A 25,544-nucleotide genomic window follows, 5' to 3' on the forward strand; every position below is an offset into this window, starting at 1 on the left:
AAAGAGGAAGGAGAGTTGCTGCTTGCTCCAAAATAGCTTTGGACATGATTTTAGCATACAATCTTCTAAGGGAATGCAGCCAGGGATACGACTGGTGTTGGGTAAAGTACAACAAACAGGGAATTAGGTTCTAGAATTAAGCACCAGAATTAGATGTTTTAGCTCCTAAAGATTCCTTCCATCCATGAGTTAGGCCAGATGGCTAATGAAGTCCTTTCCCACCCTCAGATTCTGTGATTCTACAATCCGTGATCTGGCTTCACTTCTTCCTAGGTGTGTGATCCTAAACAAATTGTTTTGGTTTTCTAATCCATAGTTTTCTCATCAGTAAATTGGGGATAATAATATACTACCTACCTTACAATGCTGCTATAGGAAGAACACTTTGGAAAAGCATTATACAAATATGAAATGTCATTGTCATTGGAACTACATTTTCAATAATTTTCCTAGGTAAAAGGAAAATGACAAGCCGAGGTGATGGGCTCTTTAATTCAATATTTTCTTTGAAGATTTACTGTGTGAAGAAAAATGGTGGTTGGAAGAGGAGACTGAAAGTTAAATGAATTTCCTACCTTCATTCAGCTTAGTATGGGCATAAGGTACAAACATAGAATACTATATACAAAATAATACACATAAAGTACAAGACAAAGTGCTGTGTGAAGTTTGAGATAGTGGCCTTTTCCAGGCTACATAAGTGCTCCTGAAAGTGGACTTTATAGGTTGGGAAGATACTCAAGGAAAAGGTAAAAGGGTATGTTCAGGAAACAAAGAATAGTCTAATTTGACTTGCATACAGGGGAGCAGGGAGGCTGAAATGGCAGGGTATTACCAATGGGCAGAGAGCCTTGAATGACAAAGAAATTTGAATTTTACTTCACAGGCAATAAGAAGCCACTGAAGAGTTTGTTGTTTGTTTGAGTAAAGGAGGGATAAGATTGGATCTCTGCAACAGGAAGAGGAGCTTGGTAGCTCTCTAAAGCATAGATTAGAGAATGGACCTCTGGACCTTAGTTGCCCCATTTACAAGATAAGGGGTGAAATAGAGCAGATGGCCCTGAAAGTCCTTTCAACTTGTAGCCCCAAAATACTAAGCCCTGTTAGGATGCTATAGAAATAGTCCAGGATGTGGGTAATAAGGGCCTATACTGGATTATAGCAGTTGAAATAGAGAGGAAATGATGGAAGAGAGGTTTTATGGAAGCTCTGAAACCAAAATTTGATAACTGGTTGGAGGTAAGAAAAAAGGGGAAGGAGAAGGATTCTTTCTTTATGCTTAAAGCTATGCAGTTATAACATGACTTTTCCTGATTGAACTAGAGTTTTCTCTAATTGACCTAGTTCTAAGTGGATAAAAGAACTGAGGGAACTAATTAGGATAGAAACTCAAAATCTGCCTATCCCAAAGGGCACTCAGGATACTTGGAATTTCCTGCTTATAAAAGATGGCCTAAGGCCTAGAATGCCACGGCAACCTTAGCCACCCCAGTAAAGCAGAACTGATACAGATTGAGGACCAGATAGGGACAGGAAGTATAGACAACCCTGGCAAGCTCCTGGATTTACCTATAGGGAGTCCTGCAGGCTGGTCTTTATGCTGGGCTTCTTTCTCTTGTTCACCTTTCAGGACTGCAACAGCTTCCGCCGTTACTACTTGGACTATCCTTGCTGATACTTCTTCTGTAATAAACAGCGGCAAAAGGAGAAGCAGAGAGGAGAAAAATAATTTTTATCAATGTAATGAAAAGTGGGTGGAGAAAGGGGGAAATATCAGTACCAAAAGATAAGGTTTTCTAAACCTGTTTTCTCCAACCTCAACAAAAATATGTTTAAAAAAAGAGATTATTCAAAAAAGCTATTCTTAAAAAAAAACATTAGAACTCCTAGTGTAGGCAAATAAAAAAATATAAAGAATAGTAAGCAGGAAAATATAAAATGATATAAGCAACATCAAAGACTTACTGATTTTATTTGACTTAAAATTCAATTGAATTCAGTTCAATAAGCAATTATAGGTTGCCTACTATGTACAAAAATATTGTGGTAGGGTGCCAAGGAGATGACCAAGATCTCAGTACTGACCCTGCCATTACTGAGTGAATGCCTCAGTAAAGAAAATAAAAAATGCACACATGAAAATAACTCTAATAGAAAATAAAGCATGGTAAGTACATCATAACCTTTTATCTTCTACTTACAGGGACAAACCAGTGTTAAATCTACAAATAGTTCCTCTCTTAGGTAGATAGATGGGAGAAAGGTAGATATTTCCCTAATTTGTGTTCTTCTGACATAGGTTTTGAGCCCTGATGAAACCAGGCTTACCTTTATACAACAGGAGGAAGGCTTGAGTGAGGTGTTCTTGAAGGAAAAGTCCCCAAGAATGAGAAGGTTTTATAGGACCTTCCAGAGTTTGTGTTCTTCTGGCATAGCTATTAGGCCTTCATGAGCCTCGGTTTGCCCTTTTACCACAAGAGAAGGCCTTGAGTGAGAGGTTCTTGGAGTAAAAATATTAAAGGATAAAAAGTAAACCCGTGGAAAGCCTGTCTAGCGAAATCACCCTAGAAATATGAGAAAGGGTTGTTCATAGTAGGACTTCCTCACATTTGTAGAGTACTCTCTTTACAATACTCTGAGGTAGTTGTTTGCAGAACTATCATAACCCCTACTTTGCAAATCAGGAAACTGAGACTGAGAAACAGTTAGCGGCTTGTCAAAGGTCAACAAGCTAATATGTCATAGAGCTGGGCCCTTCATCCTAGGTCTTTTGATGGTAGCTTCCACAATCTTTTCCACTATGTACTATAGTGCAATTTTATTGTGATATGGGCTAAAGTTATCTATCCATGTTGCCTTTTAAATATAGAACTAAGCAGAGGAATAAAAAAAGTATCCTTAAATCTTGATTTCTAACCCAATGCTTTTGGAAATGAGATCCTGTGTCCTAGTATGCTACATGAGTATGCCTAGAACCTAAAAGAAGAAAACTACATGACCTCTTAAAGTTCATAATCAACTGAGCTGTGGGTTAACATATATACATATACATTATATATAATATATTCATATTGAGTATTCCCATGTATTTACTCTAGCAGATTTTAAAAGGAGCTGAATTGATGACCTTTTCCTATTTGCCTGATATTTCACCTAAGTTTAAGCAATTCTTTATAGCCATAATTGGTAATAGGTATTCCACAATTGGGATAGAAACCTTTAGGGCCCTGGTCACGGGTAAGCATATTTAAGCTAACTTGAGTTAGGATTTTCAATCCTTTATACTAAATTTTCCCTTTTATTTTACTCAATATTAATATAGTTAATTTAAAGATTATTCAAAGTCACCAAGTGTATATTGTACTCCAAAGTCAAGGCTGGAAGGAAAGGGTAAGATGTACAACTGACAAGCATTTATTAAGAGATTATTATATGCTGAACACTGTCTTTGGTGCTAGGGACATAAAGATTAAAGATAAAGATTATATAAATATAAAGATTAAACAGTCTGCCCTAAAAGAGATTAAATTCTATTAGAGGAAACATGTGCATAGAACACTAAGCACAAAATATATGTAAAATAATTTCTAGGGGGAAGACACTAGCAACTGGGGTGGGGCAGAATCAGACTAGATTTCTTGTAGGAAGTAACACTTGAACTGATCTTTGAAGAAATAAGGATTTTCTTAGGCAGAGTTGAGGAAAGAGTTCATTCAATGCATGGATGAAAGCCTTGGAAAAGCAAGATTATGGGAATTTAAATGGATAGAAGCCTTGTACACAAGGAACACCAAACAAACCAGTTTTGTTAGATAGTAGAGTATAGAATAGGGTGTAACAGTCCTGGAAAGGTGGGTTGGAACCAAATTGTGAAGCCAATAAGAAGAATTTGTACTTTTTTACAGCGGCAAGCATCATTGGAACTTCTTGAGCAAGAGTATGCTCTAGGAATGTCAGCTTTGTAGCTGTGTGAAGGACGGAGTGGTGAGGGAGACATTGCTATGACAATTAGGAGGCTATTGTAATAGCCAAAGGAAGAGGTGATGAAGCCTGAGTTAGCGCAGTGGCTGTGAGTAGCAAGTAGGACATGGAAGCAAGCCGTAACATGCAGGTACAACTGACAAGACTTGGTAACTAATTGCAAATGAGAGGCAAAGGAGAGGGAAGAGTTAAGGATGACTCCAACATCACACACACGGAGAAATTCAATTCCATGGTTAATGTTTGCTCATAGTCAGTTGGGTACAGTAAAGTACGGTTGTAGACTGTCTAACCTGTTTTTCCTCCACATTTTAATGGTGCATTTTATTTTTTAGACCCATTTTCCCATATGTCAAATCCCACTGAATTCTCCCTTGGAACAACGAAAAACAGTTAAGCAAAACTGACAGGTAAAGTGACAACATTTAACAATATAAGTATTACATAACCATTGTTTCCCACTTCTTTCCTCAAAGGAGGGGTATGATGACTTTCATCAACTGTTCTACAGGAATGAGATTGATTAGTTTCTTTTAAAGGGGTATGCTAAGTTTTTATCAATGGTTATATAAATCAAACGCCATCTAATCTATTAACGTAAAAGGTATGGGTTCTTAAATATTAGGGGGAAGAGTGGCGCATAGTGCTGTATGTGTAGTCAGGAATAACTGGGTTCAAGTCCCTTGTAGCTTCAGCTCCCTCATCTGTTAATGGGGATAGTAACAGCACCTGCCTCATAGGGTTGTGAGGATCCAATAAGAACAGTGCTTTGCAAACCTTAAAGCCATTATCATTATCATCAGGGTAGGGTAGAAAATGTATATGAACCTATGTACAGTTTCAAGCACTTGAATCTGATTTCAACCTTAAACCTTCTGCTAACTAATCATGAACAGAACACAATGATTACAAATGATTTTGTTCAATTCACCAAGTATCAAGTACCTACTATGTGCAAAGCTCTTCCAAAGAAGCTGACCAAAGCTCCACTTTCATGTCATTTCTTATCCCAGCATTCCTTAAAAATGGCGAATGGGAAATATGTCATTGACACACATTATAAGGTCTGGCAAGGCCCTGGAGATTTTCTAGTCCCAACTCCTTTTGCAGGTCTAAGAAGGTGATGTAACCTAGTGCTGAGGTCAGACTGCCAAATGGCAGGACAGGGACTGGAACCCAAAGAAATAATGTATCAGTGCACATATATGGAGAAGCACAGTTCAAAAAAAATGTTTTTCTAATTAAGTTTTGGTTAAAGTTGAAGTGTTAACCTGCTCCTAGATTCATTACTCAAAATTTGCATGCAAAAACAACAGACTATCATTTACAGAGAAGGTGCCAATGTGCGTCAATAAAAGGAGTTTTCCTGTTAGGAATTCTCTATACCAATGAAATCATGGGTCTTGTCCCATCCCATTCACAAATGGTGGTGGAGGCATTGTTTTGGATTTTTAAATCCCTGAAATGAATTTTTGAGAGTTATAAGAGCAAATATAATCAGTAGTAGTCCTAAAAGTAAAGTCTGAAATATCTGATAAATATTACCATGTCTCACAGCCTAGACATCTAGGTAGCTTGACCCAAAGTGAAATTAAATTTGATTCTAGGTCATTTAAAAAAACCAAACAAACCAAACCTCCAAATTGCTCCATCTTCAGAAGATATGTTTGGGGGGCATTTGCGGCGGGAGAACTATAATTAGGATAGAGGCATGTTTCCCATCTCAATGACTGGCCACCTGACTGAATGACTCAGTGAACCCCATCCCTCCTCCCCTCCTTCGACTGTACAAAAGAGAGTTTGGTGTTTCTCATTGTACTACCAGTAGCCATTCTGTATTATTTCTCCTTGGAGAAATTACTGAAACTCCTCCCTTTTCGTAATTGCCAAGGCAAATGCAAAAGTGAAATTAGCCCAGAGATTGAACGAAAAGGAGGATGAGAAGAAAGTAGTCACTTATTTGAGATCAGTGGTCTCTTCCTTAATGCACTGGAGAAAGAAATGGCAAACCATTCCATTATTTTTGCCAAGAAAACCCCACGGATAGCATTGGTGTCATATGGTCCCACAGGGTCATGAAGAGTCAGACACAACTGAATGCCTGAACAATAGTCTTCTCCTAGAAGCAACATAATCTGCCTGAGCAAATGTATTCACTTCTGGTAGAATGTTTATATGCTTATGGTAAATCACTTGTTTCTAAACATCAAGTTCAATATTGAGAAACAACCCTAAATTTCAGACAGGTGTTTACCTGTTTTAGTCTACCAAAAGAGTTCACCTTGACCTATGACCTTGTGATCACTTTATGGCCATCTAATAGTGATTCATATCCATGCAGCCAAAGTGGAGCCTTGGTCAACTTCGTCTACAGCAATGTTTTGCACCTATCAGATATTTATTAGAAGGTACAGTACTCAGTCTTTGAGAATAGGATATGCTTTATCTTTGATGTTTTGAATATGTTATAATTATTTTATTCTTGTATTTGGGGGGGATTGCCCAAAGAAAGTGTCTCCTTTTAACCACACTAAAAGTATAGGTTTATTAGATAAAATAGCATTATATAGCTTGTATAATATCATTTTAAAATACCGATATCTAAATCACAGATTCTTGCAGCACTGAGATTTCATGCAAGAACTTAAGGGCCTATAATCGCAAAGCCTGGCCCTTTTTAGCTTAGCAAATGGCCTTTAGGAGTTATGGTTTAAAAAATAATCACCTCTCTGCCAAGCTGTTGATAAGCCTCTTGAACACGATCAATTAGACAAATGTGTGGAATAGTAGATAGAGTGCTGGGCCTGAGGTCACCTTTGATGTTTATAAGCTATATAGCCATGGACAAGTCACTCACCCTCTGGGTGCTTCAGTAAACTCCCTGGGACTTATATAACAAGCCACAGATGGAGGAATCTCCCCACAAAATCACACAGATGTTCTGTGTATTCACAGAAGATTTGTCATCAAATGCTGGTTAAAAGCTAAGTTTCATCTCTCATGCTGATGAGTTTCTTTGGGAGATCCGGGGGCAGGGAAAGTGTACAATATTGTTGTTAGGAAGTTGCAGAAAGTTGCAGAAAATAAAATTTTAATCAGGGTAAATATAAAAAAAACACCCCACAGAATTTGTTTTAGGGCATTTTAGGAAGTAAAATTGATTCTGGAGTCTTCCCTGGATATTTTTGTGACAGAGAAAGCTCAGTCATTGTGGCAAAACAGTGAGATCACTGCAAAAAGAAGAGAGAGCCTCATCCTAATGGAGTCTATAAATAGGGAAGCTACTGTGGAATCGACATCTTTAGACAATGGCTGTAGGGACTTGGGCTTTTAGTTAGGGTTCAGTTAAAGTTCAGGAAAGAGTAATGACAAACATACAAAACAAAACAAAGAGATTCATAAAATCTGAACTCTGGAAGTCTGACAATTAAAGGAGTTTTTGTTTGTTTTAATTATGGGCTTTTGTTTCTCACTTGCCAAATTTAGCCTCCAGTCAATTCTCTTATTTTCTGCCTATTACAACTTCCTCCAGCTCTTCTGCCCTAAATAAATAACAATGAGGAGCCAACAAAAAGAGAAACCAAGAATTAACTCCAGGAGGGCAGGTACTTACTTATGTCTTGTCAAAATCCCTGTATATCCTTGAAGGCCTAGTACAGCATTCTGTACACAGTAGGCACTAGTACAGTACACTGCTAAAGGGTCACAGACAAGTCATGGGTAATCAATTTAGCTGACCTATTCACATAGTAGGTGTTTTGTAAAATTTTCTGGAATTAGAAGTCAGACCATAGCATTCCTTTATCCTGTCCTATGGGGGTAAAATGCTGGGAAGACTAATTTTGGCGGTCTGAAACTTCAGACAGAAAACTTTCTTGGTGACATAGCAAAGAAGAATGGAGGTGACATATATATATATATATATATGCTATTATATAGGAGGGGCAGCTAGGTGGCACAGTGGATAGAGTACTGGGCCTAGAGTTGGGAAGGCTCAACTTTGTGAGTTCAAATCCTGCCTCAGATGCCTATTAGCTGCTTGACCCTGGGCAAGTCACTTAACCCTGTTGGCCTCAGTTTCCTCATCTGTAAAATGAGCTGGAGAAGGAAATGGCAAAGCATTATCTAGTATCTTTGTCAAGAAATCCCCAAATGGGCTCAGGGAGAGTCAGACACAAGTGAAATCACTGAACATCCACAACATTACATAGGTGAATGAAAAAGGTAAGTGACAAATCTACTCATCCAAAGGGGTCCTTGACATCTGAAAAGCAGGGACAAACTACAGAAGGCAGTGTTCTCTTATTTGTATAATATTAATCATATCAATAAAATATGGAACTTGGCTCCAAAGATGATATTTCCTATGAAAAAAACACTCTTCTTGTCCTATATTTTGGAGACTTAATCATCATTTAGTTACTTCATCTTGCAATGCATTGGAAATTTGATAACAGAATACGTAGGGACACATTTGACCTACCAAGAGCTCCCTGCCTCTTTAGTAATGAACTATTAACTGAAGGATTGCTTCATCACCACTCTACTAAGAGTATTTCCAACTACTGCTATGCAATCTATTTCAACTGTAATGCTCTAAAAGGCACATCTTTTTGGGGGGTGGGGTGAGGAAATTAGGGTTAAGTGACTTGCTCAAGATCGCACAGCTAGTAAGCGTCAAGTATCTGAGGCCAGATTTGAACTCAGGCCCTCCTGACTCCAGGGCCAGTGCTCTATCTACTGCACCACCGAGCTGCCCCCATCCCTTTCTGTGAGGCAATAATATATTTTCTGCAATACCTTTCTTGGCATTATAAAAGGTCCCAAACCACCAAAGTGCCCAAACATTTATTACTACTTCAAGCTACTAGATTCTTCCATCATTATGACTCATTCTTCACGACTTCGGTGAGTATTTTCAATCCATACTAATACTGTCTTACAGCCCTAGTGAAATAGTCTCTTGATACCAGACATTTGTTACTTCATCATACACTGCTATCAAAATTGCTCCCCACTATCTCCCAGCAATGGAAACAGCAGATTTGGGACTAGTCGCATAGCATTGGAAAATTACAGCTAGCTTCCAAGACATGTCATTACATCTTTCAGCCTCAGTTTACTTTTCTGTAAGATGAAGGAATGAAATATTTGGACTAGATAAGCTCTAAGATCCTTTCCAGCTCTTATGTGCAATGATTTAAGGTATATGAGTCCATCTCAGGCACACAGAACTTTTTTTTCCCAATGTGTAACCTAAAGGTTATCATCAAGACCAGCTGTGATTGCTTGAATATTCAACAATTCCGCTAATTAGATTCAGAATGAGAAGTCCAAAGAAACTTGGCATATCCCCGAGAGGGTGTTTATGCTGATTTCTTGCAGGTTGTGGTTAAAAGATGAGAAGCAAGGTACAATGCAAGTAAATACAACCAGATGGAATAGAAGAGCCAACGATTTTGCTGTGTTTAAGGGGGAAAAGGTATAATAATGCTATGTGAAAAGAAATAAAATAAAGCAAGTCTACCATAAGCTCATGAAACAGGGAAAACAAAACACTTTCAGACAGAATGCTCCTGTCAAGAAAAGGTTTCTCTCAGTAGGGTACAGAACGGTTACCCAGGAAACCAATGCTAATTGCTGCCGACATGGAAACTTGTCAACAAGAAAACACTGTGTAGAGTGCAGCTCTCTGTTAAATAAATGCCCTTGATTAATTCCAAAAACAAGGAAATAAGAAAAATTCTTCGCTCTTACTCCTGGTTAATTTGGAAAAATAAATCGTTCCTATGAAGCTTGTTTCCTTGCATGCAACTGGTAATGAAGAAAACTCAAGGACCAGCTTGCTTTTGGTTTCCCTGGCACCTCTGCATTAAAAATTCATAAAATGTGCCAGATTCTATGGTCTCTTCTCCAACCAGACTCCTACTAATTATAAAAGGAGTCTGACCATAATACAGAATGAAAAGTTTGGTCCAGTAGCTTTCTCCAAGGACATTTACTGTTGAAAAGAGGCATACACATTTCTTTTTCTGGTTAACTGATATAACATGATGTAGTTTGGCTTATTAGTCAGACTATTAGGTATTCCATTCTGGCTTATATACAATTCCTCATATAGAACAGTACATTAGAAATTCCATTGACTGGCAATATTTAAATCTTTGACTGATATTTTAGGTAGAGGTGGAGGAAATATATAGATGGTTTTGGGAGATCATATGGCTTTGTCAAGAATATAACTTTTCTATGTGACATCTACTAGCTTACTATTAATGAAATGACAGGGAGCAGGTATGTACTCAACATGTGTCAGCCCTTTTCTAGGAAATGAAGCTTTTGTCTCAGGATCAATCAGATATCAATTTGTTCCTTGAACGAATATTTACTGAGCGACTATTATATGTAAGTCACAATGTTGGGTACAACAGAGGATATGGAGTTAAATAACATAATTTTTATTTTAAGGATCTTATAATTCAGTAGAGAGGGCAGGGAATATGTATTTTTCCCATTTTTCCCAGTAGTGTTGATGACATTGTGCTGATCTATCCATACTTCTGCCTGGATATTCATTTAGGGGGTGGACTGCCTAGGATTTGAATTGTAGTCTATACCAATGCAAGTTTTTTTTTTTCTTCTGTGTGCTTCTTTGTTGGGGCAAACCCTAATGCTAGCCTCGCTGTCACCATCTTCTTATCAAATGAAAGTCTTTGAGCACTACCTTAGCTTGCCAAGGATTTAATCTAAGGAATACACAGGTCACAGAAAATCTGTGAAAATCAGTGAAAAAATAGATATTTTGAACCATGCAAATAGCCACATGAAGTCTATAGTTCACAGAGAGGAGAAAAGATATATGAAAGATCAGAATAGAAATGGCTTCTTTGCATCATAGAGTAAGATGACCGCTAAGGTTCCTTCCAGCCTAAATCTATGACCCTCAAAACAAAGCTATCTATAGACATTTCCTAGGACTGGAGCCCAGTCAGAGAAAGGGAAAGACAGGAGCTCAGTATGTTGTGGTGGTAGCTAGCAGAGGTTTCTATTTGTCACATTTTTGTCTTATTTCTATGGGGTTTTTGGTGGAGTGTAAGTGTTCTGGGACTATAGTGGTTAAATAAAATACGTGTCAGTATATGTGTCAAAGTAGGGTCTTATTATTTTTCTGACCTGAAATAAATATGAGAAACAGAAATAACCTGTAACTTTTGCCCGTGAAATTTATAAATTGCTCTACAATGTTTTTAATACAATTCATTATTGCAAGATCATAGATTTGGACCTTGAAGGGACATTAGCTATCTGATTTCCTCATTTTATAGCAAACTGTAGACCAGATAGGGGATAGTATGGGGAGTAGATGGCCTAACACCAAAGAGGAAAGTAACAAAACTAGAATTTCAATGGCTTTCTTCTTACTACCAGTCCAGTATTCTTTCTGCTGTTCTGTACCATTTGGGCAAATAGATATTGTAGTGGATAGAGTGCCAGGCCTGAAGTCAGGAAGATTCCTCTTTCTGAGTTCAATTCTGGCCTCAGACAGTTACTAGCTCTGTGACCCTGGGCAAGTCACTTAATCCTGTTTGCCTCAGTTCCTCATCCATAAAATAAACTGGAGAAGGAAATGGCAAACCACTCCAGTATCTTTGCTAAGAAAGCCACAAATGGGGGCATGAAGAGTTGGACACAACTGAAAATGACTGAACAACAAACTTAAGTACTATATAGTCTAAAGCTTTCCGGGGATCTTTTAAATTCAGTTTCATTTGACTAAAATGTATCACAACTGTACAGGTTATAAAACTCTAGCCCAAATCTTGGTGCTTATTCTATTCAAACATATTTTTAAAATGACAATGTCATTATCATTAATAGAGAAGCCAAAGATTGCCTTGGTAAGAAGAAATGGGAAAATTTTACTATGAGAAAGTACTGTGGGGTGGGGAGAGGAAAGAGAAGGGCAGAAATTTGGAATTCAAAATCTTATGGAAGTGAATGTTGAAAACTAAAAATAAATCAATAAATATTTTAAAAAAGAGAAAAAATAGAAAGTACTGTTAGATGAAGGTAAAGCACAGATGAAGATCAGAATTAAAAAAAAGGGAGGTTGGGGATTCTGGGTTGTGAATGAAGTGCCTCTATGTTTGGAGGGAGATTAGTTTAAATTCTTCCATCGCACTAAGATATCTTCTAATCTTGAATTTGAAAAGAAATGGTTAAAAAGGTAGGAACATAAGAGGACTAAGTCCATGACAAAGCCTGATTCTTTAGCTAATAACACCTGACACAGTGTAACAGCAACAGTGATAGTGCTGTTAGTCATGACAGTGGTAGTCATAGGACAGAGCACAGTTAGCTAGAGCTTTAAGTTTGCAAAATGCTATTCATCCATAATTTTGTTTGATTCCCACAACAACTCTCCAAGATAAGGGCTAGAGCTATTATAACCCCCAATTGAATGATAATAAAACTGAGCTTGAGTGTCCAGGGTCCCACAATTAATAAAATTCACATGCAGCATTTGAAACCTAGGTCTTTCTGACTCCAAGGCTATTATATTATCTGCTATGGCATCTGATTGTCTTTACTGCTGTAACGTTGTGCAGATCTCACCTCTGCTTCCTGTTCACAATGGAAGGAAACCGTTGGTCCTGTAAGGATATTTTCATGGGACACAAGCATTGGCAGGTTTGCCATGCAGGCCTGAAGACCACCTGTGTGTCTGTCACCTGGTCACCAGAATGCTGGACACCTGGTGATACTATTTGGCCAAAGCAACTCACAAAGAGCATCTACAAAAGCACTGAAAGGTTGAGACTGGTATTGGAGGAGCATCCAAGCTAATGAAACCATGTGCCATTTGAAATGCTAAAGAATCTATTTCTTAGAAAAGGTCTAAGTAAATATATTGTAATTATTAGTAGAGATCACATTACCATTAAGTAGAGGTGGCAGACAGCCAAAGGATCTTAGGGTTGGAAGGGGCCTTGTATGATAATTCCCATTAATTAAAGCAATAAAAGAAATGCTGATATTTCGAAGTTCTGTTTGGATTTATAGTGATGGCAAAAAGCAAAGACATATATAAAGATTCACCTTTTCAATGCCAAATACTATCTGGAATGAAAGTAATTCTTTTGACCCTGAATTTATACAAAAAGTCTCATGAGAAATATGATTTTTAAAAATCTCTTTCACGAGGTGACACAGAAGTTCCTTTACTTAGAGTTCATAGAGAATCAGTGATAGAAAATATAAGTTTTTTTTGACAATTCATTTTAACATACAGATGCCTATTTATCAATTTTCCTTTTGAAATCTGCTGAACTAAAATTGGATATTAGTGATTTTACTTGGACATAGAGAATACTATATTGCCATTAATAAATGTGATAGTTTAATTATAGAGAACAGCAGGGTTCAGTGGATAGAGAGCTGTACCTAAAGCCAGGAAGACCCAGGTTCAAGACCTGTCTTTGACACATACTGACTATCACCCTGGGCAAGGAAATTAATTTTGGAGTGTTCTAAGCAACACTCTACTTTGTAGAGTCTAAGACTAAATATAAGTTGCAGAGAAGGTGCTAACTTGTAATGATTAGAGCTCACTACACCAAAAAAATCACAAATCCAGTCCCTATTCCCTACATTAATTATTACCGTAAAGGCAGCATGGTATAATAGACAAAGTTATGGGCTTTGAATGAAGAAGACCTGAGTTCAAATCTATCTGCTTATACCTACCACTCTGTGACCTCAGGCGAGCCACTTCTTTCTCTGTGCTCCAATGCCCCTAAGAGGGAGTAAAATGTCCACACAATCCTCAGACTGACAAAATCAGAAATCCTTTGTATATTGCCTATATTATCTTCTCACCATGATGAATCATCTGAGGAGGACTTTAAAAGATGAGACCTGGTGCTTTGCATGGTATCACATAGATTAAGGTGCCCCAACACAAATACTTTTGTATTCTGTTACTTCTTGGCTCTCCCTTTGTCAGAAACTACTAGAATAGTTTCAGGTGTGCTGACAATCATACACACACACACACACACACACACACACACACACACACACACATATTTTAAAATTAACTACATTTGTCTTCTTATAGTTCTTCCAAATAGATACTTATTCTATTTTGCATCATGGCATCTCTCCTCTATTCAATTCAACACCTATTGATTAAAGGCCTATGCTATGTTGAGTACCAGCCATACAGACACCTTGCGTACAGTTTTCAGTGTCACAATGGTGAAACTGTGAGGGATTTTTAAAAATGGGAGCTGAGCACAGGACATGGTTATATCATCCTTGAAATGATAACATTATTTATTTCCTTAAGACATTGAAGGCCTCTTAAAATTTAAGTTATCAAAGTGGGCCAACATACGAATCAGACATTAATGCCTTAGCTCTGATTGGTTTCTCAGATAATCCTATTCTGATTGATTTATCAGGTAATCAGGATCCTAATGAAATTGGTCACTAGAATGTCTAAGTTTCAATGATCATTAGAGAGTCAGAAAAAGTTGAGGAATGGAGAAATCTACATCAGCTCACCCATATAGTAGAGGATACCACAGTGCCTCTGGGGACTTGGGGATTTTAAAAGGAATAAAGAGAATTTTGAAAGGGGAAAGGCACTAAAGGTAAAGTCTGCTTACTAGGCAGTTTTGCCAGGGCTTGACTTTGATGGGCAAATGATACTGCAATCAAGTACAGTACTCCACATTTATAAACACAGGACTTTATTTGGCATATATTTAAAAAGTTTCAAAGGAGAGAGATTTGAGTTATGTTGAGAATGAGGAAAATTAAGCTCTTTAAAAGCATCCTAAATAACTTAGCAAAGCATAGTGAGACTGTATTCATTGGGGCAAAATGAGAGAAGGAATATTGTATTCCAGTCAATGGCCAGGCCCCTAGCAAGCATTTCTCCCCCTCAGGATATTATTATCATTTTCATGTTTCACATACATACATTTCTAGTCACATATTCAGAAACCATGAACCAAGCAAACAGCAACTTCCTTTGGATTCTAAAGAGGGACCTCAAAATAGCTCAGTTTCTCTGAGGCCATTTTCAGGTTCTTATGCCCTTCGGCAACCACCTCTCTCAAAACTTCCTGCAGTTTCAGCAGAATACTCCATGTTTTTATGGCTGAGCTTGTGGCTGGGTGATATTTTCATAAAGAAATTTTCATTACAAAAGTATAAAATCTCCTGAAACTAGAGACTTTGGTGGTTTCATTTTAAGTTAGAACTTTTGTCATATGGTCCTTGATCATGGCAGAAATTAACGTGAAAATAAGAGGCAGGAATCATACTACCTGAGAGCAATGAGAGGTCTATTGATATCTAACAGAAGTGAAATTGGAGTTTGGGTACTGTGACTATATTATGTTAACATAACATATCCAACAAAAATGTTTCTATGAAATCAAGAAAAATATTTTAAAAAGGGAAATGCATTTTTAAAAGATGTCTTTGATTAGAGAAATAAGAACATTTGTTAATGTGGGATTTTCCCCTAGATCAGATGAAAGCTACTGTCACTTTATTTTTATATCACATTTTTCATATCTAAAGAGATCAAAGAAATAGAATAATCTAAACTTAAAGCTGGCAAAGATAACACTACTCCTAGCTAGATTTTAATTAATTTCAATTAGTCTTCTCAACTTTCAAGAAGTAAATGTAACTTGGAGATTTTTTTTTGTCACTGGTTAAATAAGTCATGACTTCCCATTTATGGAGAACCTAGACAATGAATTATTCAAAAAAAACAAGCATTTATTAAGTGTCTACTATGTGCCAGGCACTGGGCTAACCAATGGAAATATAGCATGTGGATGCACTGTTAGACTTGGAATCCAGAAGACCAGGTTCTGAATTATAGGTCAGACTGCAGCTATATAGCCCTGGAACATATTTCCCCTCTTGAGGCCCAAATTTCCCCTTCTTTAAAATAGGTATAATAATATCTATAGTAAACCTACCTAAAAGGGCTACTGTAAGAAATGAAATAATGTAGATAAAATGATTAATAAATGTTAGTTATTACTATTATTAGGCAGCTCAGTTAGAGAAACTTTACTTAGCTTCTAAATTACTGATTCCAAGTAGAATGAGAACTCATGACTAGCAAAAACAAATCATAAAATGTACTTAGTCAACTCTTCAAAATTATGTCTTTTATGAGATGGAGGTTGAATAATTTAAGAAGATTCCCTAATACATCAATCACTTTATCTCAGACTCAATAGTAGAAAGTCTGATTTATGAATTATTTGTTTGGAATAAAAGTAAAAATTGCTATTTCATTGTGAGGGAAATATTAGCATATTTTAAATTACCATTAAACTTTCTTAATCACTATGAAGGCCTTTGGGAACTTCAACGGATCAAAGGCCTCATTGATTTGGATACTTCCTCCGGTGGTGCCGGTCACATCTTCATGGTTTCTCCCGCTGTGTAACTCTTGTCCGTGTCATTTCTTAAACCTCCCTCAGAATATTTCTCCAAAGTGTAACAGTGCACACTCAGACTATCCATCCCTTAGTCCTTGATCTTGTTATATAACCAACCAATCCACCTTCTTTCTGGATTATACATGGCCTACTTCAAAATATACAAAGGCAAAAAATCAAGACCTTACATTTGACGAAATCTCTCAGGTGACATGATATTATAATCATATAATCTGGGCTTTAAAAACAGATAATTACAGTTACATGACCTACTTGTAAAGAGAAAGAATAAGTAGCATGGGAAAAAAATCAGGTATTCATGTTAGTCAACAATATTTACTGAGAATATAATATAGAAAACACATGAATGGGCACTATGGAATCTTGGGTACCTTTTTACATTGGTGTCTACGATATGAATCAGTTCTTTACATTAGCTAATCCTAATTTAATTTTTTTCTCAATAGTGTTATTTTGCTACTTTCTTCACAATAAAGAAACTCCCTGTGAACCAAGGTTTTTAAAAATATTGGCTTTTAAAATAGTATATTTATGTTCTCTTTGAATTAAACTTTTTGCCTAATTTCAGATACAAAATTAAGATTCACAGCCATATGAGATTAAGATTCACAGGAAATCCATAGAATGTAGTCAATCTAGTTCTACAGATCCTCTGCATTATACTTTTATTCACTTAATTTTTTAAGAAGTAACTTCTTTCCATTTAGTGTCAGCATTTTCATGTCTATAATAAAGTTCTACAGGAAGTGACAGCCATTCCTTCTTTTCAATGTTTTTTTCACATATCTATGAATCGTATTTTGATGCCCACATGAGGACTTGAGGTACTAATGTGAGAAGAAACACATATTGTAGCTTTTTCAAAACCTGATGAATAATAAAAGTTTTTTTCTTTTATTTTAAATATTAGGATAAGTATGTAAAGGATGTGAGGGGTGAATATAAGGGTATCATTTTTGCAAATATTTATTTATAAAGATTGTAGATTTAGAATTGAAAGGGACTTCAAAGGTCATTGAATCCAAATCCTTCATTTTACAGATTAGGAAACTGAGGCCCAGAGAAGTTAAGTGACTTCCTCCAGGGTCACACAGCTGATAAGTTTCTGGATTCAAACTCAAGTCTTCCTGAATTCCAATCCAGTGATTTCTATATTACACTATGTTGGCTCCATAGGGTGGAAGAGATCTTAGAAATCATTTCAGTTTTACCTTGTAATTACTCCTTTTCTCACTGGAAGAAGGAAATTGCTTACTAATTAGAGACCTTAATGATTAGGGATGGAAAAAATGTATCTGATAATATTGATCCTTACAAGCAAACAAAGATCAGAGTGTTGTCTCTGGGAATGAGTATGGGATTGTTAGACAGGAAAACAGAAGAAATGTCAGAGTTTTACTTAATAATAATATGCAATCTTCAATTCAACAAAACCAGGCATAAAGGAATAGAAAAAAAAACTGGATGGTCCCTACCCTTCTCCCAGTGATGCTATATGCCTCTGAATCATGAGATGCTGCTATCTCAGAAGAATCAAAATTGCAGGTGACCCAAAGGGCAATGGAAAGATGAAGTTGGAGTGGGTACAAGCAGACTCTGGCACATTACTAATGATCAATACTCAAAGTGGCTTGAAATGTACTATCTAGAACATGTATACCTGGAAAAGGAGGTAGGCTGGTTATGAACTGAGAGTGAGGGATAAAAGATGAATGGCCTTGACACCCATAAAGAAGGCCACTATAGAGGAGGTCCTCTATAGAAGTCTGGAATATTGGGAATAAGCATTGCATAGCACAAACTACAACAACAACATGGTTAAGTTGTATCTATGCCAAAAAGAATTATCAGCATACAGAGATCACAGATCTGTTGAAATACTCAACTACTGACTGCATAAGAAGCATATGTTATTGATTTATTTTGCCCTACTGGTTAACATGTAAATCACAAAAGTTATTAAATTCATATGACTAACACAGTTGAGGAGGAAATACCCTAACATTCAAAGAATTTTTATCTGTAAATACTTTTAAAAAAGAAAGAAAGTGGCAATGTTGTTAGATGTTCCTTGTCTGGTATCATTCAAAAATACAAGATAAATAACAGTCTAAGATAATTTAGCTAAAATTTCCTAGAGAGTAATGAGAAAAGACTGAACATTTTGACTTCAGCCATCCATTTATTTAGTCCAAGACTTAGATCATCCATTTGCCCAAAATGAAATAAACCTTGGCTCAACCAAAGAGGAGATCATTCTTATTTTAAAGCTAGAGTCTTGAAGAAGGAAAAGAGACTTGTTTTTAGCATTTCTTTAGAAATATTTCAGGAGCATTTCAAATTTCTAACCAAATGCTGATCAATTTTCTAATAATGAACCATGAACGCCTATTTGGTAACTATGCTGCTTGGGCAATTAGGTCATGGATGATTCCTAGATCTAGTTAAGCAATCCCCAGTTCTTATTTCCTCTCCAGTTCAGTAGGTTTCACTCTCTATGGATCATATTGAACAAAAAGATGCTAACAACCATCCATCACCCTCCCCTACAAGTCACCACTACTTCCTAACTTCTTTATTACTATTAGCATTACTATCTGCCAGGTCCTTCAAGTCCATAGATTTAAAGTCATCATTAGCTTGTCTCTTTTCTTTTCCCTTACTTTTGGTCCATTCAAATTTTTCGTGTTTGCTGTTTCCTAAGTCATCCTCCTTTTTCCTTGCTCCTCCAGGTACAAATCTTGTGTGAACACTGAACATATGGGACTTAGATTATTCAAATGGAGTGTCGGCCCCACGCCTTGTCTCTAGTATTTGTTCTCTAGCCTCTTTCCCTCAAAAGCTATCTCTACAATCAGAATGACCTTCTGGAAATATTATTTTTATCTTACCATTTCAATTTCAGAAACAGTAGCTACTAATTGACTCCCGCATTACAATTAGCCTCTGATTGTGGACTTGAAAGATTTAAGACCATGAGTTCTGAGGTGGAAATGCCCTTTGAGATCACCTAGGGCTAATTTCCTGCATTCATTTTTGGGGGACAAAGCCTTGAATGGGAAAAGAGCTGATAAAAATTTGGTGGACCAAATTGAATTGTGACAGAATGAATGATCTTGGGAAATTATTGAAAGACAAATAATCATCCCAATTTATATAGTTTTTAAAAAAAACATTTCATTATAACTTGGAAAGACTCATATGAATGGATGCCGAGTGAGAGGAGCAGAACCAGGAGATCATTATACACAATTACAGGCATGTGGTATCTGTAAGGACTAACATTAATAGACTTGGCTCCTCTCATCAATACAAGGTTCAAAGACAGCTCCAAAAGACTCCTGATGGAAAAAGCTATTCACATCCAAAGAAAGAATTATGGAGCCTGAATGCGGATTGAGGCAAACTATTTGCTCTCTCTTTTTTCCCCTTCTTTTTTGGTTTCGTTTCTTCCTTTCTCATGATTCATGCCATTGGTTATAATTCTTCTTTACAACTGGACTAGTATGTAAATAAGTTCAATGTGAAGGTATATGTAGAACCTACATTGGATTACATGCCTCCTTGGGGGGGAGGGGAGAGGAGAGGGAGGGAGAGAAAATTTGGAACCCCAAAACTTGTGGAACTGAGTGTTGTAAACTAAAAATAAAAAAAAACCTTATAATTAAAAAAATCACTCTTCACCAAAATCTTGTAAAGTAGTTTAACTTATAGCATACAATGGTGAAAGGAGTTCAGGATTGGTTGGGAGTTAGAGGATCTGGGTTAGTTTTGGCTCTGCTACTTACTCTCTGGGTGACAGTGGGCAAGTCTGGCCTTTAGAGTTGGACTGATGATCTCAAATGTTGCTTCTATAGCAGGTTCGACGTTCCCAAGATCCCTATTTTTACTGATTCGGAAACAAAGACTCAGAGAGGGCTAGTGAGTTGACCAAAGTTGCACAGTAAGGATAAACATTGGAGTCAGGAGGTGAAGTCAGGTCTTCTGACTCCCTGCCTAGTGCTCAGTCTAGTCTACCCAGGCTGATTTTTGAGTCTTCATTTCACAAAGCCATAAGTGAACAGATGTGATCAAGGCATCATGAGTACCTTTTTACATAAGGTGATGATGCCAGTGGGAGAAGAAGAGAGATGGCAAAGATTATGAATCTTTTCAAAGCTGAAGACACATTTGAGAAGGGGAGGAGAAGCATTTGGAAGTGGAGAGAGGTCCCAAGTTGTAGTTAGAAGATCTTAGGGCTGAGTCAAAGCTCTACCACTTACCAGTGGTATGACCTTGGGCAAGTCATTTCTCTTAACCTGAGCTTCAGTAACATCATCTGAAAATGGGGAGAATACTTCTGCTCTCCATCTTCTTTTCGTCAGGAAAGTACTTGATAAATCTCGGGGTGTCAGAGAAGTGTGAACTCTCATGATTATGGTTTGTGTTCTTCCCTTTATTGAATTTGTTTCTGAACTAATGCTTGCTTAAGAACTATTGTGAATTAACAGTTCTTGGGATTTGAGTATAATTCAAACTAATCATAAATCCATGAGCTTTATTACTTTATGATTTTTTAGTGAGAAAAGGAAAATGTCAAGGAAAAAGCATACAATTCCATTTCTATTATATACACATCGACACATCAAGAACCTATGATGTGTGTTTTTAAAATAACTGCTCTGCATCTAAATGAAAAATAGCATAAGTATGGCTGTCCAGGGCATATGTTTTACTATTATATGGCTCAACGGTGATTCTGGCTTCTGAAATTCATTTTCAGTGAGTGTAGCTGGATTATGACTCATCCTGCTAGACTAGCTACAGTGAGTGCATGTAGCCATACGGCGCCCTTTTCCCTGGGGGCCTCACGATGCCAACTCAGATATTGTTTAAGCTATTAGATCTGCAATGCAGCACCAGCTGCACTGTTTATCTGCTCCCAAGATTAATTTCTAGACAATTCCCCAGACTGTTAAGGGACATGCTGCCATGTAACTTATTCAGGAGCAGTGAGAGGGTGTGTTTGTGTGTGTGCATGTGTATGTGCTATGTGTGTCCATGCATGTGCATTGGGGAAGAAGGGAGGGAAGCTTGGAACCCCAAAGGAGGAGGGAGATATAGTTCATCTTAATGGCTTGATGAGCAAAGAAAAGTAATCTGATTTGCTTGGCCCTTCCCCATTGTACCTTAAAATCAATCCCCAAAGGGTAAGGCAAGGTGATAGAGCTTGCCTTTCTGCACCAAAAAACTTAACAGGAAGGGTAGAAGGAAGGCTTTTCAGCACCAAGGAGAAATCCTTTTCTTAGCAAGCCAAATGCTGCTAGGTGTTTACATTCTGAGACAAGAAGAGAGATAACAGGATGTCTTCTGCAAGTAGAATCCTTACGAATCTCACTCATTGAATAACTAATGTCACTTAATGAAAATAAAAATACTTCTGTGAAGTTCTCTGCCTTCTTATTCTTAAATCAATTATTACTCCCTCTTTCCTAACTCTGTAGTGGCTAACACCTACTTCTTATATTACGTTGAGATCTCTGATGTATAAATATGAGAAGCTCTGTAATTATCTTTCTATTCTGTAGTGTTTACATATAGTAGGCACTTAAGAAATGATAAATTATATATTTTGGGGAGAGGGTGATATAGGGGTACAATTAAATGACTGAGCAAATAAAGATCAAAAATAGATTTAAAAATAAGAAGCTCCCAAGGGAGCCAAATGGCAACCAGCAAAGTAAAGATGGCTGTGTTCCTTCTCCTTATTCAATTTAATTCAATGTGCATTTATTAATTGCCTATTATGTCTAAGGTTCATTGGTAGGCAATAAAGGCAGTACTGGTCTAACATGAATAAAAAGTATTTCAAACAATTCAATATTCTTCTAAAAGGAGATAATAGAATTTTTTTTAAGCTAGAGAAGCTAGAACAAATGAAACCCCAAAAGGGTAGAGAAAGTAATGGGAGAAGTGACAAAAACAAATCAGAATATCAATTGACAAAAACCAAACCAAAATAAGACAGAAAGAGGCTGTGCTTTTTGGAAAATAAGAATGAAAAGGCAAAATCATGAGATAAACAACCCATGGTTACTTCTTCTAAAATGTCAGACTAATCCAAAATGGCACTGTAGAAATATTTTAGCTCTGCAGTCAGAGGACTTGGGTTGAAATCCTGCCTCTGATGATTACTATTTGTATGACCTTGAACTTAATCACTTAGTCACCATAGCCCTCAGTTTCTTCAGCTGTAAAAATTACAAGGTTGTATTAAATGGTTTCTGAGATTCCTTTCTGTTCTCAATCTATAATTTTATAATCCTGTGAATAAGGAATCAATTAGCAGGCCAAATACTCCTTGGAGGTAAACGGTAATTTTCTACCAACACATCTGAGCTATTGATGGCTAAAAGTGAGGAGAATTGTTCTTTTTGTCATGGGCAAACCAGAGGCAAGGTATAGAGGTTATGAACAGAACAAATTCAGGCTTGATGTCAGGAAGAAATGACCTAACAATTAGAGCTGTCAGTTAATGGAATGAGCTGTCTTGGGTAACAGTGGGTTCCTCCCTCTTTGGAGGTTTGTAAGGAGTGGCTGAATGACTACCTGTTATCTATGCTACAATGGGAATTCCTTTGCTGGCATGGGTTTGACTAGATTGCCACTGAGCTTCCTTCCCACTAAGAAATTCTATAATTTTGTGATGACAGCCTTTGTAAACCATCTGAAGAAAGACTATTAAAATCCAGAATACTCCATTCTTAATAGTTCAGGGTAAAACTATAATATAATAAGATTAATTTTTGTGGATGACATGAATTTAGTCTCATTGTTCAAGGATCACAAATTCTCTTAGCAGATGTAGAAACTGACCTGTATTAATATTAATCTTAATTTTTAAAAAATCCCCTTTGGGAGTGGGTTAGTCATGTTTCTTTCGAACAGAAATATATGAGGAATAAAACAAAAGTATTCTTTTTTATTGATGTAGCCTTTAGGTCTTTGGGTCTTATTTAACGCATCTGGAAGAACCAGACTTCTCTGAAGCTGCTTTTAAGGATTGTCGATTTTATGAATCCCTGGCTTTCTTGTCAGACCATGTATATTCTTGTCAAGATTTCAAATGCTTGATGAGATTTAGGTAGCTGGGTGGTATAGTGAATAGAATGCTGGGCAGGGAATCAGAAAGACCCAAACTCTAATACAGCCTCAGATACTTACTCTAGCTAAGCAACCCTGAGCAAGTCAATTAACCACTGTATGCCTTGGTTTCCTTAATCATAAAACAGAGACAAAATTAGAACCTGTCTCCCTGGGTTTTGTGTAAGGTTAATATGAGATAATATTTGTAAAGTGCTTAGCACAATGCCTAGCACATAGTAGGGACTTAATAAATGTTTATATCCCTTCCACCTCCATCCTTCCATTTGCTTCTTATTGGGAAGTGACAATGTATTAATTGGGCCTGGGTTTACCTTGCTTGGTGAATGAAGTTTCCTGCCCTTAATTGCTCCTTACATACATATACCTCATCAGGGGTGAACGAGTTAATTATTTACCATAACCTTTACCTAATCTAATGCTAAACACTGAGCTCTTGTTCATTTTATTGACCAACAGAATGGAAAAAAAAAACAGTTCATGTTGATAACTGAGGGCCACACATAGAGACCTGGTTCTTTCATCATTAGAGCAGAGAAAAGAGAATGCAAACACCCCTCACATATACCATATTTAACTTCTCTTGTCCTATTTATCCATATCTTTTCTCGCTTTCCCTAAGTTCCTTGGGCACCTGACCTTCAGAGGAAAGAAATGGAAAAGATCTTCCTTTTTTTTTTCTCCTCTACAAAGTCAGGCTCTGAACCTGCACACAGAGAGAGTTTGTTTTTCTGCAGATCCTTCCTTGAATGCTAAATAACTCCAGACTACATACTCTGTCTCTCAGTGGAGCTCAGGGAGAAATCTCAACCAGAGCAGTGAGTGGTTGGCATGGCAACAGAGAAAAGAAAATCTGCAGCCTCTAGAATTGCTGGAGTTGTTTATGAGAGAGAGAGAGAGAGAAAGAGAGAGAGAGAGAGAGAGAGAGAGAGAGAGAGAGAGAGAGAGAGAGAGAGAGAGAGGAGGGGAGGGGGGAGAGACAGAGAGATGAGGGAGAGAGAGAGGGGGGGGAGGGGGGAGAGACAGAGAGATGAGGAAGAGAGAGGAAATAGCAAGGAGAGACAGACATACAAAGAGAGACAGAGAAAGTGACAGAGACAGAGATGCACAGAAATTTTATTGCATTCATTCCATTTTGCACTGAAAGACTACCGCACATGACATATAATATAATAAATATACATACCCACTTTTAACATTATGTATACCTTACTGACAAATCCAAAAACTTGTCTTAAAGCACAATTAGGGAGACTGGAAGGAATGGAGTGAGAGATCAGATTTGAATCTGGGAAAAGTGCAGAATATGATGGGAGTAATGGCAGTATGCACAGCTCTTCGCTTATGCACGATGTCAATGTTATTCCCCAAGTTTTTTTCTGGAATTTTAAATTTGTAATTTTACTTAATGGCACATTTACAAGTGATTATTATCACCCAATTCCCAGCCATCTCTACACCATACTCATGTGCTCCTTCCCCCCAGCATTCCAGCTCTTTTTCCTATGTTGTTGTCCCTTAATAGAATGTAAACTCCTTGAGGGCAAGGACTCTTTGGCTTGTTGCCTTTGTATCACTACTGCTTATCACAATACCTGGTACAGAGTAGGCACTTGATAAGTGTTGTCTTTCTCTCTCCTACCTACCACCCCCAACCTCTCTCTGTCCCTCTCTGTCTCTCTGTCTCTCTCTGTCTCTGTCTCTCTCTGTCTGTCTCTCTCTCTCTCTCCATCTCTCTCTGTCTGTCTCTGTCTCTCTCTCATTTGTATAACTAACCAACTAAATACATTAGTTATTTGAAAGCCCAAATGTAGAAAGTTGTTTTAGATAGATACAGATCTCTGCACGTGAGCACTGAAAATAATGAGGTTAATTATTACAGACATGTACTTAATGCTTTAAGATTTGCAAATAGCTTTA

At 37.2% G+C, this 25,544-nt stretch overlaps 1 protein-coding gene across 9 annotated transcripts in view; it reads right to left on the minus strand.

Moving 5' to 3' along the window:
* The window catches only part of MAP2 (microtubule associated protein 2), a 97,851-nt gene that overhangs the window by 61,755 nt on the left and 10,552 nt on the right, over positions 1 to 25,544 (minus strand). For 8 of the 9 annotated variants that reach the window (XM_036753764.1, XM_036753763.1, XM_036753760.1 and 5 more), the window contains exon 2: positions 1,570 to 1,683. The exons of the other annotated variant lie outside the window; for it this stretch is intronic. In XM_036753764.1, coding sequence (XP_036609659.1) covers positions 1,570 to 1,683 — 114 coding nt within the window. The remainder of the gene's footprint in view (positions 1 to 1,569; positions 1,684 to 25,544) is intronic. 9 annotated transcript variants of the gene reach the window in all.

The sequence above is a fragment of the Trichosurus vulpecula genome, chromosome 4 (genome assembly GCF_011100635.1).
Source record: "Trichosurus vulpecula isolate mTriVul1 chromosome 4, mTriVul1.pri, whole genome shotgun sequence".
NCBI classification, from domain to species: Eukaryota; Metazoa; Chordata; class Mammalia; order Diprotodontia; family Phalangeridae; genus Trichosurus; species Trichosurus vulpecula.